At 41.3% G+C, this 17597-nt stretch overlaps 1 protein-coding gene across 1 annotated transcript in view; it reads right to left on the reverse strand.

Moving 5' to 3' along the window:
- RBP3 (retinol binding protein 3, interstitial) overlaps positions 1-14918 on the reverse strand; it is a 15636-nt gene extending 718 nt beyond the window's left edge. Inside the window, exons 1-3 of the mRNA XM_009077642.1 lie at positions 11910-14918; positions 4300-4490; positions 1418-1560 (exon numbers count right to left, since the gene is read on the reverse strand). Of these exons, the coding sequence (XP_009075890.1) occupies positions 1418-1560; positions 4300-4490; positions 11910-14918 (3343 nt within the window). The remainder of the gene's footprint in view (positions 1-1417; positions 1561-4299; positions 4491-11909) is intronic.
- Positions 14919-17597: the final 2679 nt, after the last annotated feature.

Genomic DNA, 17597 nt, shown 5'->3' on the forward strand with positions numbered 1-17597 from the left:
AGTTGCACTCTTATCCCTGCTCTAGGAACATGGCTGTCATAGAGCTTGGCCTGCAACTATGCAGGCATTATTTTATGAAATTATAGTGTTTTCCCACATTCTTTTAATAGTCTACAAGTGGAAGCTGTTGCATGGCCTTTGTCCTTCAACAAATACCCCTTTATTATTAGGATCTGAGCCAAGTTATCCCATTTTCTTACATAAACCAGCTGATGGGAGATGGAAGGTTCTTGCACCTTATTTTCAATATATCTGAACACGCTAGATACTTTCTGAGAGTTTTGTTTCTTTGAAAAAGTGGCCAGTGTATCATAACTGGGACCTTACAACTTGAAAGCCACTCTAAAGTGCTCTAAAAATGTCATTTTATAAGCAAGTTACAGTATGACATGTAATTCTCACACTAAACTCTAAGAGAGGAGCCAACAGCATGGTAATTAATTTTTACACCATCTTCGCTATTCTCATTTCACTATAGACATAATAACCATTAGAAGACCCTTCTCACAGTAGATATATATAATACAGGACCAGATCCAGCTCCTTTGAAGTTAATATGAGTCTGCCTGTTCTCTTTGATGGGAACTGGAATGTGTCCATAGAAATCATATCCCTTACCATAGACCAACTCTGACTGTCTGGGAAAATAGATGGACCCTGCAGACTGTGACAAAGTTTAACCATTTCAGCATGCTCCAAGGCAATAACTGCAGACACCATTGCGACAACTGTTTTTGTTACTGTCTTAGCTTAAAAGGGGAAAAAAATTAACACCCATGTTTAAGGCTTCTTAGCACTCTAATTTCAGCTTATGAGCACTGAAGAGCTCTGTTTCTGCATGTTGCAGCATCCTTTCAACTTCCACGAGCAGTGGGGCAGTCTGTGTGTGTGAGGTATGTGTGACACATTTCAAAATGCTCCAGACTCACTCACATGAGCAAAAATTAGTAATTTCCTTTCTCTCTTACATTCTCTGGACAAACTAGGGTATTATCTACTGAAATAGTGGATTACACAGGTAGGTAGTGAGGAGCTACACATAAAACTATGTGTGAGCTTTGGAGGAGATATTACTAGAGGTATAGGCAACAGTATTTATTTTTAATTTTGGCAACTTTTAAAAGCAACAAGTCACAATTACTGTACACAGTACTCAGCAAAATGTCTGGGGATTGGTTTGCAAACCTCTGTGTCCTACATACCCCATTCCTAGGAGTTATAAACTGTTATTTGTACAGGACATTGAGGGATACGACTGAAATGCACATTTTTTGTTTTTACATTCTCTGTATGGCTTGAGCTAATTGTCACAAGTGCTTTCATCAAATGAGTTATGATGTCTAATGGCTCACTTTAAAATACACAAGGAGAGGCATCTGAAATGGAAAGGTACTCTAAGAAGAAATTGTCATTTTACCTTTGAGCTGTGGCTGTGTCCAGATTTCCTTTACTGAGTCACTGGGTCTGTCATAAACTTTGTCCAAGAGAATATTGTGTCCTTCATCAAAGAAATATGAGCATAGGATTGCTATGGGTGAGGTGGAGCCTCCAATATTGTACCTTTTCAAAAATTAAAAATATTAACAATTGAAAATTTGTGGCAGGCAGTAAACCTCCCTTCTAAGTATTTTTCCTTAACATCAGTTCTGAAAGGTCTTATGGTGACATTTGGGTAAATTTTCATTCATTCTCCCTAACAGCATTTGCACATTTATCAGATAAGCAAAATCCTGCCTAAAAGTCTTGGGCCATTATTGAACACAACTGAATTCAAAGGCAAACACAAACCTGAAAGATCTATTTTTTAATTGATTTAACCTAGGAAAAAACCAGAAAGTAAGCAAAGACTCTTAATCTGCAGAGAAACATCAGATTCTTGTTACTCTTATACTCTGAATAACCCATACTGTTCCTGACACAGGCAGCAAGGAGTAAATACCTACACCCTAATACATAAAAGCAGATCCCAATTAAAGCAACATATGTTGATGTAACTGTTGTGTTCTTATTTTTAGCTACACACAGTGAGAAACCTTAGTGGTTTAGATCAGGTTGTAGTTTAATTCCATACCAGTCTATGAAGATTAAATGCATCAAATAACCTGTCATTGGAGCACCCCTACTATGAATACACACAATGGAATACCAAGTTATTTTTTGCCTGTCACTAATACTAGAGCACATACAGCTCTAGAAATGTTTGTACTTTGCACATTAATAGGAGATAGATACAGTGCTTTCCAGTGTGCAATGTTAGGAGTGCCTAGTACAAGCACTCCAGCAAAAACATGCTAGAAAATTAGTTATTTCAGTCTAGTTCATAGCTAAGATTTTTTACCTCCAGAAAAGGATCAGACAATCCAGGAGGCCTCTCTCCCAAAGAGCAGAACTACACCTTTATTCTACAGCATTTGTGAATTACATGATTCACACTGTGATTCGCTAGAGCTGAAATAACCATCTGCAGTGTGTCCCTGACAGTGCTGTGCTGCCAGGAGGTCCTGCTGCTGCTGCACAGCTCAGGGGACAAGTCGACCCAGCAGAAACCAGTTTCCTGCAGCTGCCACCACGGCTGAAGTTAGTGGCAGGCAGAGCAGTGCTGGAATGCTCTTCTTAGGACTCTCTTGCAGACAGTGAAACTGCAGTAACTTTAGTCAGGAATAATGACTGAGCAGTTGCTGCAGTTTTATCTTAACTTTTGGATACAACTACTTCTTACAGCCTTCTTGTGTGACATTAGGAAAGCCATTTAGTTTATCAGTGTCTCTTCTCAATGCTGTGAGGGTTAAAAGTAAGAAGTTCATGAGTGGCACAGCTGTTCCATGAAGGGGAACTATTAAGGTGAGAGACATTATGCATTATGGTTAATCCCATGCAAAATTGAAATTATCAAAATAAGAAGCTCATGAGTAGCTCAGCTGTTCCAGGGAGAAAAATGAGAAACATTATTCATTATGGTTAATACCATGCAAAATTTAAATCTTCAGCCTTGCTTTCAAATGATAAGATTGATTTAGGGAGAATTTCAAATGGTATAAATGTTTGGGGTTCTTTTTTATATACCTTCAGAGACTGGGTCTTTTGTGTGACTCAAAGGACTGGAAATACATGAAATATAAAACCCAAAAAAGACCAAACCAAAGCAACCCAAGAAAAGCGCTATAATTTGGTACCTGAGACATGATTTCAGCTTTGCTGTTTTACTGCCCCCAGTCCTGAGATTTTTAGCTTAGGAGAAGACTGGGGAAAGAAAGAAGAAAGTCCCAGTCCTATCTGGGACTCCAAAGTCTATTGGAAGATGGTGGTGCCTTTGCTGAATTCAAATTCAGTCATGGCATATTATGTTGATTTCTGCCTTGTCTCCTCTGTGTTCAGTTCTCGCTCTCTGCTCTCATCTCTGTGGTTATCTTTTCCTGCCTATGCTGCAAATCTCACAAGAATATTAAGGAGATTACCAAATATTAAGAGCCCCATGATGAAAATGGACATAAGTGGTTCTAAAACCAAGTTCTTACAAAGTTCTTCTTTTCTTTGGTTGGTATTTATAATGTTCTGGGCTCCCAAACATTAGCTCTGGACCAAAACAAGGGCATTACTTACCCAAATATTGTAAGGGAAATGTATTTTTTTTATAAGAATCTGCTTTGATAGCTGGAAACAAATGGATGCCATCTTCTGGCTCCTAAGAATTTGAGCATTGTTGACACATTGCAGTGTCCAACAGAATCCTAAGCTGAGAGCAGGCGTATGATGCTGCAGGTTCTGCTTTTGTCTAGGAGTGCTAGGTACCTCTAAGCTACCTTTGTGCTCTGTGCACAAGGAACATTCTGTACAGAGCTGATTGCCCAGGATTATTTAGAACTGCAGCTATGCCAAATTAGGTGTTGTAACACAGCCCTACACCTGGTCTGTCATTTTGACTGTTACTGACTTGCCCACTGCATGAAGTAAAAGATTTATTTAGGATATATATATATATATCCAATTAATACAAGGCACATGCAGAGTTAGATGAGAAAGAAATCAGAGAAATGAAACACATGTGACATCCAGGATTGCATTCTGCAACCTATTCCCTAAATTTGCCTATTTAGTTCTAAACATCTCAAGTGATGGTACAATTTATCTTGAGATATACTTCCAGACTGTTATTGTTTTTCTTGGCTGTTTTCCTTTTCTCATTTTATCCCAGCAATGTTAGTCTGTAAACAGGACAGTAAGCCATAGAAAGCTAATTCACTGTTAGAAATCAAATGCTGTTTTGAAAGAGCTTTGGTTATTTGCCATTCAAAGGTTTACCTCATGTCTATGATTAATGCATCTGTGTGAACAATTTTCTTCCAAACATGCTCTACCATTAGGTTGGACACCTGGGTTAGAAGTTCACTGTCTCCAAACATATCGAATCTCAGATAGCCGACGTTGTTTTCAAATACATTTGTGTGGAATGAAAATTTAATCAGATCTTCAAGTACTTCTGGGGAAGGGATCTGAAAGAGTTTGGAAAAACAAAACAAATCATTTTCTGGCACTGATACCTTGACACAAAATTTTAAAAGAATTATGTGGATCAAGTTTAATCCAGGTGGGACATGTGTGAGGAATGTGAAAATAAAGAGTTTGAAAAACATAATAAATTATATGTTTTTGCATATTAAGTGTAGGTTAGCATTGGCTGATGCATTTTTGCACAGTATAGGCTGCATCAATAACATGCCCAGAATCTGGATCAGGCACCTATTTGCCAGGACTCAGTTTATTTTTCAAAAATACAAGCATTTCCTAGGACCAAAGAAGATGAGAAGACTACAAGAACAATTCCCAGCCTGCAGCACAGGCCACTGACCCAGATGTCCCACCCAAGCCCACCTGCTGCCTTTATGAGTTCTTTCTAAACACAGCACTTGGGACTTGTATAATCTCTTGATTGGCCTCACCTGACAAACAGCTGCAGGTAAGGTTGTTCCCAGCCCCCTAATGACCCAGTCCCTGTGACAATGAGAAGCTTGATATGTTGGGCATGCGCTAGGATATGCACGAAGTAGACGTGTTAAATCCCTTATACGGTGGCCATGTGCTTAGAGTCTCACGTGTTAGGCTGTGATTAATTTCATTTTGTTTAGCTTATCTTATTAAATAGCAGACTTTTTTTTAGTATCAATATGTAGACAAATAATACAGGTATTCTAGAAACCTACATAAGCATTGAGGCATAGCCAGTTCCTATTGCCAAATTTCTGTTTTGCATGCAGTGCCCAAAAATGAAAGACTCTCCTTCAGCTTAAGGAGATTAAGACTAGGATACATATGATTTATGTGACCTTCAGCCACCTGGCTTTTTCTCCTCAGGCTTGCTGTAGAAATGATTTTATACCTGCTCTTTAATTGGTTGCCCTCTGCCGTAGCTCAACCCCAGACAATCCATTTACACTCAAAAGAATGAGGTGTCAGCAGTGAGCCATGTGCTACAAGGTGCTTCCCCAGACTGTGATATGCCACAAAAATAGAGAGGCATTTGTGCCTTCTGCAACTGTACAGGAGTCAGGTAAACTCCTGTCCTCCATATATTGCTCTGGCCTGGAGCTGTGCTCCTGCCAAAAGCAGGTCTGCTGCAGCAGAAAGAGGTTTTTCTGAGGTGTGTGAATGCAGCAGTATTTGACATAGCTCAAGAATTTACCTTTACCTGGGGAAAATTACCCACCATACCACACTCCATCATTCAGTCCATTTTGTATGCCAAAATTTCAATCATTAATTTAAAAGTCCTGTTGGTCAGTAGTTGTTGATCTGATGGTAAGAGCAAACTCTTTTCTGTACCCTTCCTTCTCACTATACCTTGTGAAAGTAACTACTGTATCTGGACTGTAAACATATCAGTCCAGCACTACTGAGTTTGTCATTTCCAATCTACTTCCCAGTGACAGCAATGCTACTTGATCTGTCCACTGTACTTTGATTAACAAATCACAGTTTTGAAAAATATATCCAGCATGCATTGATTGTTCTGACAGAGCTTGTATCTAGTTCAGAGTTACTGGTCCCCCCAGGAGGAAAAAAATCATCACTCATTGGTAACATCTACAAATAAAATTGATGTGTTACTCTCAGCCACTTACTAATGGTATTTTAACTGAAAACACAGGTGTCTTATCTCTGTCTCCAACAATAATTGTTAGATGCATACCCATAAACATGTTGATTAAGAATAACCTCTCTGTCTGGTAAACTTTTTCTCTACTTGTTCTTTTGCTGTGATGCATCACATCTTTGTTCACTGAGGACTTCAGCATTGCTAACCCTTGAAAATTCATTACAGATTTCAAGGTGGGCAGATTGCTCTTAAAGCTTCAGGTCTCATGAGGTAAAATGAATGTGCAAGGGTCTAAAAGACAGCTCTTCAGCTTCATGGAAAAGGTATGAAAATATATCTATTCTAAGGGCTCTAAGATGGAAAATCAGACAAAAGACACTCAGAATGTAATTTTGGGGTGCCAGAAAACAACCCCTAATTTTTAAGCAAAGGAGGTGAGGAGGCTGGGGCTGACATTAGAGAGTTACTGTCCTGGAAAACTGCAGGTTGATGACACTGGCACATGGGCCCTGTACTGCCAGTACCTAAAGAGGTAAGTCCAGCTTCAGGGAGCAACACTGTGCTCTCCTGTGGAAGGCAGGACTCTGTTTGCAGGCCAAGGACAAGCTGGGACAGGATGCAGCTGAAAGTAAGATCCTGCTGCTCAATCAGGCAATGTTTACATACAAATGACTTGATGTTAAATATAAACCCTCAGGTGCACACTATAAGCAATGTGTCTAGACTAAGGGACCTCCAAGCTTACTCCACTTTAAGCCAAGGAAAAATGTTTTTTCATTAACTATGTAGGGTCTCCAGTCCTATTCTGCAGACTCCTTCCACAGGTGAGTGGACTAACTGGAACACATGATGTGATACAAAATAAGACCTAGAATGCTGCCCTGGGACTCATGAATGCAGTTTCATTCCTGGTTCTGTTACTGACACATATCCCAACCATGGACAAACTACTTTTCCAACTGTGTCTCTCTTCCCTCTGTTCTCCCCTTTCACCTCTCCCTTAAGTTGTTTTGTCTATTTAGCTGGATACGATATTTTCATTTTATTTTCATGCTGACTATTTTAAGGTAACTCTGATTTCCACTAAGGTTGTTAGTGCTGTCAACCGCTAGCTGTTAAAATATGATCAGCCAACAGCTTTGTGCCACTGCAAATCCTGAGATTAGTTTAAGAACCATGAAATCTTGGGGGCTGAGTGGTGGGCTTGTACCTTCCTTAGGATAATGTTTGGGTTCCTTGTGTACCCTCACAGGCAGGAATGGAACTGTCCATCCTAGTAAGGCCCCCAGGTCAAGGACTGAGCAGGACCAGCTATATCCCTGACAGCTGATTCTCACTTGCTCTTAAAAACACTGGGTGATTTCCAGGCAATCCAGTCTAGTACGTCACTAGCCTTACTATTACAAAGATGTTTTCTAAGATCTAGTGTAAACAGTCCAAGTTCACTACTTTTTACAGTTTAAGTGCATCACTTCTTGGCCTATTTACTATGGATAAGGGAACAGATTACTCTTTTCATATTTGAAACAGCCTCTTACATATCTGAAGACTGTTTTCATGTCTCCTCTCATTTTTCTTCTCTCTGGAATAAACAACTCAAATATTTTAAACTTTTTCAATATTACTTTTATTCAGTCTTCTCTTTACTCCTGTTTCTGTTTTCTGATGTCTCCCTACTTGACCCACATCTTTCCAGAAAACCATGGACCAAGACTGTGCATATTATACTCTAGCTGCATTTTCTTCAGAGCTAAATGTAGGCGAAGACTTCATATCTTACTGACTATATTCCTCCTTGTCCATTCCAGTTTGATGATTATTATTATCTACTATCTAATTATTATTATTGTCTACTGCAACAACCTGACTCTGTATTGACTGTGTTCAGTTTATGAACTCTGAAGAACCCATATACATTTTTATGGGACTGCCCCTAAACAAGCTGTTTTCCTCCCAGAGTTGAGCAGTCAATTACTATCACCCTAGAAACTGTGTAAGAACCCTGCATATTCATATTGAACCCCATCCTGCTTTTCACAGATCATTTCTCCATTTTTTCCCCCAGAACTGTAGCTTTGAATTCTAATCCTGTCCTCCATTGCACGAAGACAGCCAGGACGAGGGGGTTACCACAAGCAAAAGCTGAAACCCTCTGGGATGGTGCTCTGGAAATGATTAAAAGGGGCTATTTGAGGCTACCAGTCCCCACTGAGGCAGTGCAAGGCAGAGTGAGAAGCTGTACTTTCAGCTGGCCAAGGGTGGCACTGCACAGCAGTGTGTAAGGCTGCTCTGACAATACACAGCTTGTAACACACTCATTGCAAGTGACTGAGCAGTTATTTTCTAGATCATGCCCTGAAATATTACATTTGAAAGCGAAATTTTAAAACACAATTCATGGTTAAATTTTGATCTTCATGCAAAACTCACTGAAAATCCTTAAAACTATCAGACAAATCTGTTAACTTTAATGGCAACGGAGAAAAATGAGCACAAACGGATCCTTGTGGTGGGATTGTAACTGCAAATGTAGCTGCATTGACACTGAGTATCAGAATCAGAAGATGAAAGGTACTAGGAAAAGAACAAAGTGAATAACATTTGTCTTGTTCTTTCTCTGCACCAAATACAAAAAGCAAGCAAGAATTGCAGAAGGTGAAGTCAATGGGAGTTAAACACAAGACACTTTTCTGGCTTGCATAAACTCGCATAGTTCCACTGAGTTTACTCTGGTTATGTTGATATGATCAGCACCATATGAGCCTACAACAATTCTTTTTTCCACCTGTCAGCAATAGATGTAGCAATTTGATTTTCTATCTTGACACTTTGAGGCAGAGAATTTTGATTTCACTCATTAATGAAGGGACTGTATTCCTTTCCAGTGAAATATCTGGAACTATTGCCTCCTTTGGCAAGTACTCTGCTATAGATACACCATATTTATCTGGAAAAAAGGAGGACTTCAAATGCAGGAACAATTTATCTTTATAAAGGATTCCTTTTTGCCTTTTACCCTGATCATCATTTTCAGCTTATCTAAAACATCAATACAGGAATTCTCTTAGGTGTAAAGACTCCATTAAAAGTATTTTGGCATTATGAAGGAGACAGGGAGACTCCTGTCACTTAAAACTGACATAACATATTTGCCAAACTCAGGTAGCAGTTCTTCTATGGGTAGACACTCAGTCACAAACACAAATGCTTCAATATGGAAAGGAAGGTATGACTGGAGGGGGAGAGACAAAACCAGAAAAATAAGAAAGGGATTATTGAACAGCACATCAGCAAGTTTACAGAGCTCTGCCTTATCAGCAAAATGTTATTTTCTGGACCACAAAAATACATAGAACATTTGCCTCTGGGAAGTCTGACTTTGGAAGTGGCATTTATGCAGCCAGCAACTCTGGCTGGCATTGACCTTGCTGCTGCATAGAGGAGACATATTCACTACTCTGTATTATGCTTCAGCAGCTATTCTAGTGCAGCAGATGCAAAGGTCTACACACGTTTCACTTGTCTGTCTCCTATGTCCCATCCTATCCTTCCTGCAGTTATTCATCATCACTTTCAGTTAATTGTGTTGGATCTGCTTCACTGTCAAGGTCATTAGCAGTAACATCCTTCTGTCAAGGGAGAGGGCGGCTTGGGATGTAGGTAGCACAAGAGAAAAAATAGCTCTTAGGTTTTTGAGGAATAGATGTGATACAGATTAAGAGAGCAAATATGTCCATGTGTAGGATGGCAAAAAAAATTTTACTTTTTTTAAATTCACAAATGCAATTAGTGCCATCATGTAAGCTTCACTGTAATCTGAAGGCATTTGCTCTATGAAGTATCCCTGCAATATTCCACAGAAAGTCCTGCAAAAGCAAAACATAAGATGAAGGTACCCTTGCTGCTCAGGGGTCTGTGGAACAGGTGAATTCTCCTTTACCTCTGTCTCAAGGAAAATCCTTTGCTTAATGACTTCAGTGTCTTTATTCACTTTATTCTAACACTGCTCCCTTGTCTCTGTACCTCCCAGTTTCCTCCAGCACTATGAAGGAATGCTTATGCCTCTGGAAACTGTTTAGTCTCATAAGACGCATGTGTTTCTCTGCTCTTTATACATTATTTCACCTTGAAGAAATCTCACATTTGTCCTGATTTTCATCCACACTGATGTGAGTTCTTTCTTATGGATATATCCCTGACCTCTTCCAAACATTTTGCTTGCCAAAGAACTGTGGTAAACAGAGACATTAAACAGTTTAATACCATTTTGTCACTACTCTATTAGGATCAGAATTTCACATCATGTGGCAAAAAACATATTTGTCATCTACATCCTGTTCTCAACATTCAAGTTTTGAATAAAATAAGGTCTGAAAAATTAAAAATAGCCAACAATATTAATTAACAGCCTTCAGTGAAAACAGTGACTGATTTGCAAGATGGGCTCATGTTGTAGAATGGGGAGAAATTATGATGTATCACTATGGATACGTTGATAGTAATTTAGCAGGGATCTCTGTCAAAAACATTGACACATCTTTAGAGTAAAGCGCCTAACAAATGGAGGAGCGAAAGAGAGTGATGGAATGGAAATATAATTTAATTAATTATTTCCATTTAAGCTTAGAGGCAAGAATGGGGCCAGCACCTCTTGGCTAACAAACTTGAAAAAAAAATACTCTTCCCTGGCAATGCTTAGACTTCGTCCTTGACCTTAGTGTTTGTGACAATACCACAAAGGTCATGCCGACTGCAAATCATGCATGCCAAAACTTCAGAGGGTGAAAGCCCACAGATTTCCTCCCCCAGGAAACATTTAATAGTTACCTGACACTTGGTCTACTCTAGTTCATAGCAAAGGCAAATGTATTTTCTTCAAAAAGTAATTTTATGAGTCTCTGGAGAAAATATGACTCTGATAGCCATGCTAACGCAGTAGCCAGAAAGGAGCTAACTCCATCCAAGAAAGGGATCAGGTTATCCTAACCCTCTATTTAATTTGAAGATGGAATTTTAACAAGTGCTCCTGGGAGCTCCCTCCAGCACAACAATGAACAAGAAAGATTGCCAAGGCAGACCAATGTATAAACACTCTGGCTCAGAACAAAGCACAGACTGTTATGCAAACCACACAGCAAGGGCAAAAGTAGATTATTAAAAATCAATTTCTCCCTGGGGTCACCTAACTTCCACCCAGATACTTCTTCCAAAGTTATTTCTAGGTCAGTGGGAAACTGCGTGATGCTGAGCATGAGATACAATCAGAACAACTTTCCACTGCCACTACTGAAGGAGTTGCTTATTATTCTGCTGTAATGGATGTCAGGTACTACAATTTTATATTGAAAAATGCATTAAAGAGTATGTGGCTACATGGTTAGTGAGTGTATGCATTTACTCTGGTCCAGCCAAATCTTCCTGAAATGACAACCTGGGTTTGTAATCAGTGGGTTTCTGCATTAATTTACTACAGCTCAAAAAGCTGTAGCACTGAAAGAGAAGGGATCACAGAGACAATGAGATAGCTTCCCACGAAGCTCTGCATATTTGCTTGTGGCAGATGGCAACTGAGATTCACAGCCTGAAAGTTGTTCCCAAAATACATGCATCCATGACTACCATCTACTACCACAAGCTACTATCCTGACTTGCCTTAGTGTCAGAGAGAGCTCCAAAACCTACTCAGGCTTTGGCTTCTCCTCTGGTTGCACATAAATCCTGGTGGGTTTATGATATGGACTAGAAACAAGATAAGATATCTGACTCAATGCTCCTATTCTAGCTGGCATCAGTATAGCTGGGTACAAAAGAACTGTACCTGTTTTGGCATGATCCCTGGGATGCTGCCCTTGGCATGTTCAGGGATGTAGAGTAATTTCAGGTGCTCATCATCAGAAAGAGCTTGTAAAATGGCAGTCACCTTCTTAGCCAGCTCTTCTTCTGTATTAATTCTTTTATAATTTCCTTTGTTGATGTTCTTGGTGAGGTTGGATGCTACAACAGTCCCAATGTCCACAAAAGCATAATTATCTGCCACAAGCTTGCCTACAGTTTGCAGTATCTGCGGCACCTGGGCACGCAGGTTGGCAATGTGCTGAGCTACAGCCATGGCTTCACTGGCCTGGATGGTGATGTGTGGCTCCACCCCAGACACACTCCATACTTTTCCAGTAACTGGGCTGAGCACCACTTGACTGGGAATGGAGGCATATAGGGAACTGTTTCCGACACGATAAATGCCCACTGAGAGGGATCCACCGACTGTGGGCTCACCAATAACTGTGGCCCGGTGTAAATCCTTCATGGAGCGAGTTAAAGCTTCAGCTGCTGAGCCACTCATATGGCTCGTTAGGATGTAGATGTCCTTGAGGGAGCCATATCTCTTGCCTGCAAGCTGGGGGAGAGTCCACACCTCTGTGCTGCGGGAGGTACTACGATCGAAGACGGTATAGAGGTGCTGTCGAGGCTCAGGGTCAAAGAAGTAGGAACAAAGTATTGGGATGGCAGTGGAGTAGCCACCTGTGTTGTATCTCATGTCAATAATCATGGCATCTGTGTCCACCAGCTTGCTCCATACCATCTGCAACAGCTGGGGCCCAATGGCCTTCACTGTTTCTGCCTCAGCCATCATATCAAAGCGAAGGTAGCCCAGGTTTCCTGGCAATACCTCAATTTTGAAGAGTGCCTCAATGATGTAGCTCAGCTCTTCAGGGCTGGGAATCGCATTGGGAAGCTGTTCTTCTGGTGTTGGTTCTACGTGGCTGTGAAAGACGTGAAGCCGATGGTCGCCAGAGGCCTCCTGCAAGTCACTGGTAAGCTGGGAAGCCAAAGTCTCAGCATCTATAGCTGATCGATAACCTCCTTGGGCCCGTTTGGTGTTGAGCATAGCACTGACCTTACCAGCCACTTCTGGGATGGCATAATGAGCCTCTAGGAGTTGCCCAGTACCCTCCAAAAGCACTCCCATGTTCTTGTGGAAGGCTAGCACTTCTTCAGCCTTCTCCAGCGCATCCTCAGCCAACACTATGGCATCAGGAACAACTCCTCCACCCATCCAGCTTTCCCCATGGTTGTCAATGAAGGTGATAACAGGAACAGTAATAGTTAGGCCACGGGTTATTCCCAGCTCCGGCTGCAGCAGAGGGAAGGTACGGGTGTGTGAGAGGCTTCCTGCTGTGATCTCACCAACCAGTGTGGCATGGCCCAGGGACTGCATGAGGTAAGCAAACTCCTCAGCAGCTGTAGCAGTGTGGTGGCTAGTGAGCAGGTAGATGCCACGTTGAGCCCCATAGGGCTGGCCCAGCAGTTTTGCCTGGCTGTAGTGCTCCTGTGTGTGGTTGGTGCACCTGTCATAAGTTGTGAAGAGATGGACAGGACCAGCAGCAGGGTCTTGGAAATAGGAAAGTAGCACAGGCACAGCAGAGGAGGAAGGGCCTCCTATGTTGTAACGTAGGTCTATGATCAAGTTCTCTGTATTTTGAAGGGGCTCCCACACTTTGTGGACAATATAAGGTCCCAGCTTAACAAGAACAGAGGCATCTGCAAACTCATCAAAGCGCATGTAGCCAACATTGCCTGGCAACACCGAGACCTTGAAGACAGTATCCACCAAGGCATGCAGCAGTTGCTCATTGTCAGGTAAGTCAGCTGCCATTGCAATTGGCTTCTCAGCTGGGGAAGCGGCAGCTTCACCTGGCAACATGACTCGGACCAACAGGCGCGGATCTTCAGATACGGCCTGCAACTCAGTGTTGAGTTTGGTGGCCAGGTCCTCTGATGACTGCACAGAAGAGAAGTCAGAGGTGATGAGGTGCCGCAGCAGTGCTGGCACTCGCTCCACTAAGCTGTAATAGTCTTTTAATATGTTTATGAGGTGGCTTAAGGTGCCAGGCACTGCTCTGCGCACTGCCAGGATGTCCAGGGACTTCTGCAAGGCTTGCTCTGCCTCAGTAGCCACACATGGCATCACCCCACTCACCTCCCAGCTCTGTCCACCCCCACTCAAGGGACTCACAGATCGTGACACAGGAACCATCATATAGAAATTGGAGGGGCCAATACGCAGCTTCTGGATGTCCAGTGAGCCCCCAGCTGTCTTCTCTCCAACAGTGATAGCCCTGTTCATGTGCTTGAGAATATATGCCACATCTTCAGCCACTCCTGTGGTGTGGCGACTGATCAAAACAATGACATCCTTGTCTTTGCTGTACCTCTGTCCCAACACCTTTGGCAGTGTCCATATCTCTGTGGTGGTGTTGGAGGGTCGATTGTATACAGTCTCAACATGCAGCATCTTGCCTTCTTCATGCAAGTATGAGATGATGAAGGGTAGGCCAGAAATCTGTCCCCCAGTGCTGTGACGAAGATCTATCACCAGAGCAGATGTGTCTATCAGTGTCTTCCACACCTTGTCCACCAGAAAAGCTCCAACTTTCTGCACAACTTCTTGTCCTATGATGTAATCAATCCTCAAGTAGCCAACATTGCCCTCCAGCTTGTCATACATGACCACATGCTCAATAAGACTCAGGAGTTGTTCACGAGTAGGGGAAACCTCAGCTTCTTGTTTGGGAGCTGCATGCGGTAATGGCTCATAGGAAATCACCAGTCTTGGGTCATTCAGAGAACCCTGCACTCCAGCTGTCAAGACACTGGCCAGCATTTTTGGATCTGAGATGTCCAGGATCTCCCCGCTCTTGATTGCTTGTTCAATGGCTTCTTGCATTCCCACTAGGTTTTCAGGATAGCAGTAATTATCCAGAAGGACTTTAGCCATGTCCAGTACTAGAGCTGGCTGAAAGATTTCCTCAGCAGGTATGCAGCACATGATCAGTGCTGAAAACAGCAAGAAATGTGTCCTGATCATTTTGTCTTTGTATAGAATAAAAAAGAAGTCAGAAGTTCGTATCGATCAAGATGAACATAGCTCTCCAATGACTCTCTGAATCACACTGAAATCCCTGTCTTGAATCCAGGTGCACTGAACAGATCTTTTATCTGCATTAAACCTTTAATCTCATTAAAATTGAGTGCATCATCCAAAGTGCACCAATAGATGAAGTTCAGCTCCTTACTATTTCACAGGCCTCTTATGAAACAGTAATAAACTTCAATCATCAAGAAAGATCTTCCTAGCCGTTAATTGTTTCCAAAATGCACTGCCTCTTATAAACTGGTCCTGGCTTATCCTGAAAGTGGATTGCTTAAATGCAAAACTGATTTTAACCACAGTTAGAACAGCAATCGTCCAGTCTTTTACCATTATTTATGAAAAGCTTATACCAGGAGGTTCTTTAGTGACTTAGTTGTATCAATATTTAGTATTTTTTCTAAAGTTGTTGACAATACATTGTCTTGGGTGTTTTGCAGTCTGAGCTGCAAAGGACTGTTCTTACATTCTATGACTAAGGGCTCCAAACAAGGAACACCAGACATTTTGCACAGCTCATAAAATCCAAGGTAATGACAGCCTGTTAATTTCTGTGCTGAGAATTGCCAGCATTTTAAACAGGACTTTGAAACACATTTGCCTCAACATAATACAGCTAAATCTGAGGTGACTTTAATCTTCACAATTTGCACTCAATTAGGATTTACTTGTAATACCGTTGGGTAACATATGGTCATGTCTGATGACAGCTCCCAGCCAATAGACTTCAGGCTCAACATACCAAAATAGAACGTGGGGGGGTTGTTTTCTTCTGCTCACAATGTATTTGAGACCCTATTGTATAAAGAGTTTGAAAGAGGATCAGAGGGTGCGGGATGCAGCTGCAGGCTGTAGCCATTCTGAGCTCCAGCATGACATGCCAAAGACATACAAGAACAGATTCTTGGCTTTAAGTCTGAAATGAGTTGCTACCCCAGCCATTATATTTGCTGAAGGTAGCTGCAAGAATAGACTCAGGAATCTGAGTAGAGCACATTTTTGTTCTGCTTTCCAAATGTTGCTGCACATGAATACATGTGGAGGGAAGAGCCTAAAGAGGTCTAACCCTGGCTGGGATGCACTCTGTTGGTGTCATGTGAGTGTCTTGCATGAAGCCTGCCACCCACATGAACAAAGTTTAGTGCAGTCCTCTTTCTGTCATAATAAGGGAGTTTTGTGAAGTTCTTTCCTTTGATGTGTCTATATAGGAATAGCCTCATCTATATATGCAGGTGCTATTTCATCCCATGGATGGTTTGCATTTGTGTGTATGTAAATGTACAAATGTAAATCCATCAAACAGAGCAATTAAATGTTCTAAGAGTCAATTAGAGAAAGTCTATTTTGCTCTATGGCAAAAGATATAAAATCTGATGTTGTAATGACAGGTATCTCTAGCAACCAGGCTGTGATATCATATGTAAAAACCCCTAGTTTAAAAAAATGTTGCCACTTCCCTTATCAAAGGAAAGGCCTAGGATATAGTTTGAACTGTTGCTGATGATGTAAAAATAAGTCATTAAGCTCCAAGTGTGCCATAGCAACATTCTGTGTGTCTCATTGGTAAAGAAGCAGAGAGATGCAGTTCTGCTGTATCTCTTAATTTCAAAGGGCTATTCTATGTTGTACAATGTGTGACATCCATCATAGACTTAACTCCAGGGCGTCATCGCCAGTTTAAACTGCTCTTCTTGCTTTCTTCCTGCAAAAAATAATCCAGCACTTGAGGACAAAGGTAGCTGGAACCAAAACTCTCCAGCATAACCACACTGCCTTTTAAGCTACAGGATTTACTGACAGCTGCATTAATTCTTTGTATGGACTACACAGTGGACAGGTCTCCAGGCAAATCAATTTCTATTGCTTTTCTAACTCATGGCTCTTCTATTTGTCTAACTTGAAAAGCTTTTGGGGCAAGGAGTCTCTTTTGCTACATTAATGTCTACCACAAATTTTACCTTTACTTCCAACCTCTGATAGTGTCTCTATATGCCGTTACTACAGGAATAATCACACCCAATGTAGAGTATGCTAAGGCAATCAGTTCAATAAAAAAGATATTGTACTTCATAAATGCCAAAATGAATTCTTCAGCACCTTGTGCTCTGTGCACTGACCGAGGCAGGGGAAAATATAACCATTTTGAAATAAATACATTAAGAGCTGTGATTGTGTAATTAATGCATATGACCAATATTTTATTACCCATATGACCCATATTTTAATGTTACTTGCAATTCTTTGTGTGTTCTAACACCTTTCAATTAATTTGAAGGGGAAGATGGAAACAAAGCATAACAATAAAGTGAATATATTCTTGTGGTTTAACCCCAGCCAGCAACTTGATCTAAGACAATGAAATACAAATGTGTAAACATGGAAGGGTTAGGTATTTCTCCATTGGGCTTGGGTGTTGGGTTCTTCGATGGGCGCTCAGTTTTGTTTCTTATTTCTTGCTTCCTTTTACACCCACTGGGTGCTGATGGAGGCCATGCCCAGGAGCCAAGGAGCAGGGTTACAAAATGGACCTGTTGTGACAGGAATTGGGGAAAAAAAGTACAATAATCCATATCCCTA

Source organism: Acanthisitta chloris, unplaced genomic scaffold (genome assembly GCF_000695815.1).
Source record: "Acanthisitta chloris isolate BGI_N310 unplaced genomic scaffold, ASM69581v1 scaffold28766, whole genome shotgun sequence".
Taxonomy (NCBI): Eukaryota; Metazoa; Chordata; class Aves; order Passeriformes; family Acanthisittidae; genus Acanthisitta; species Acanthisitta chloris.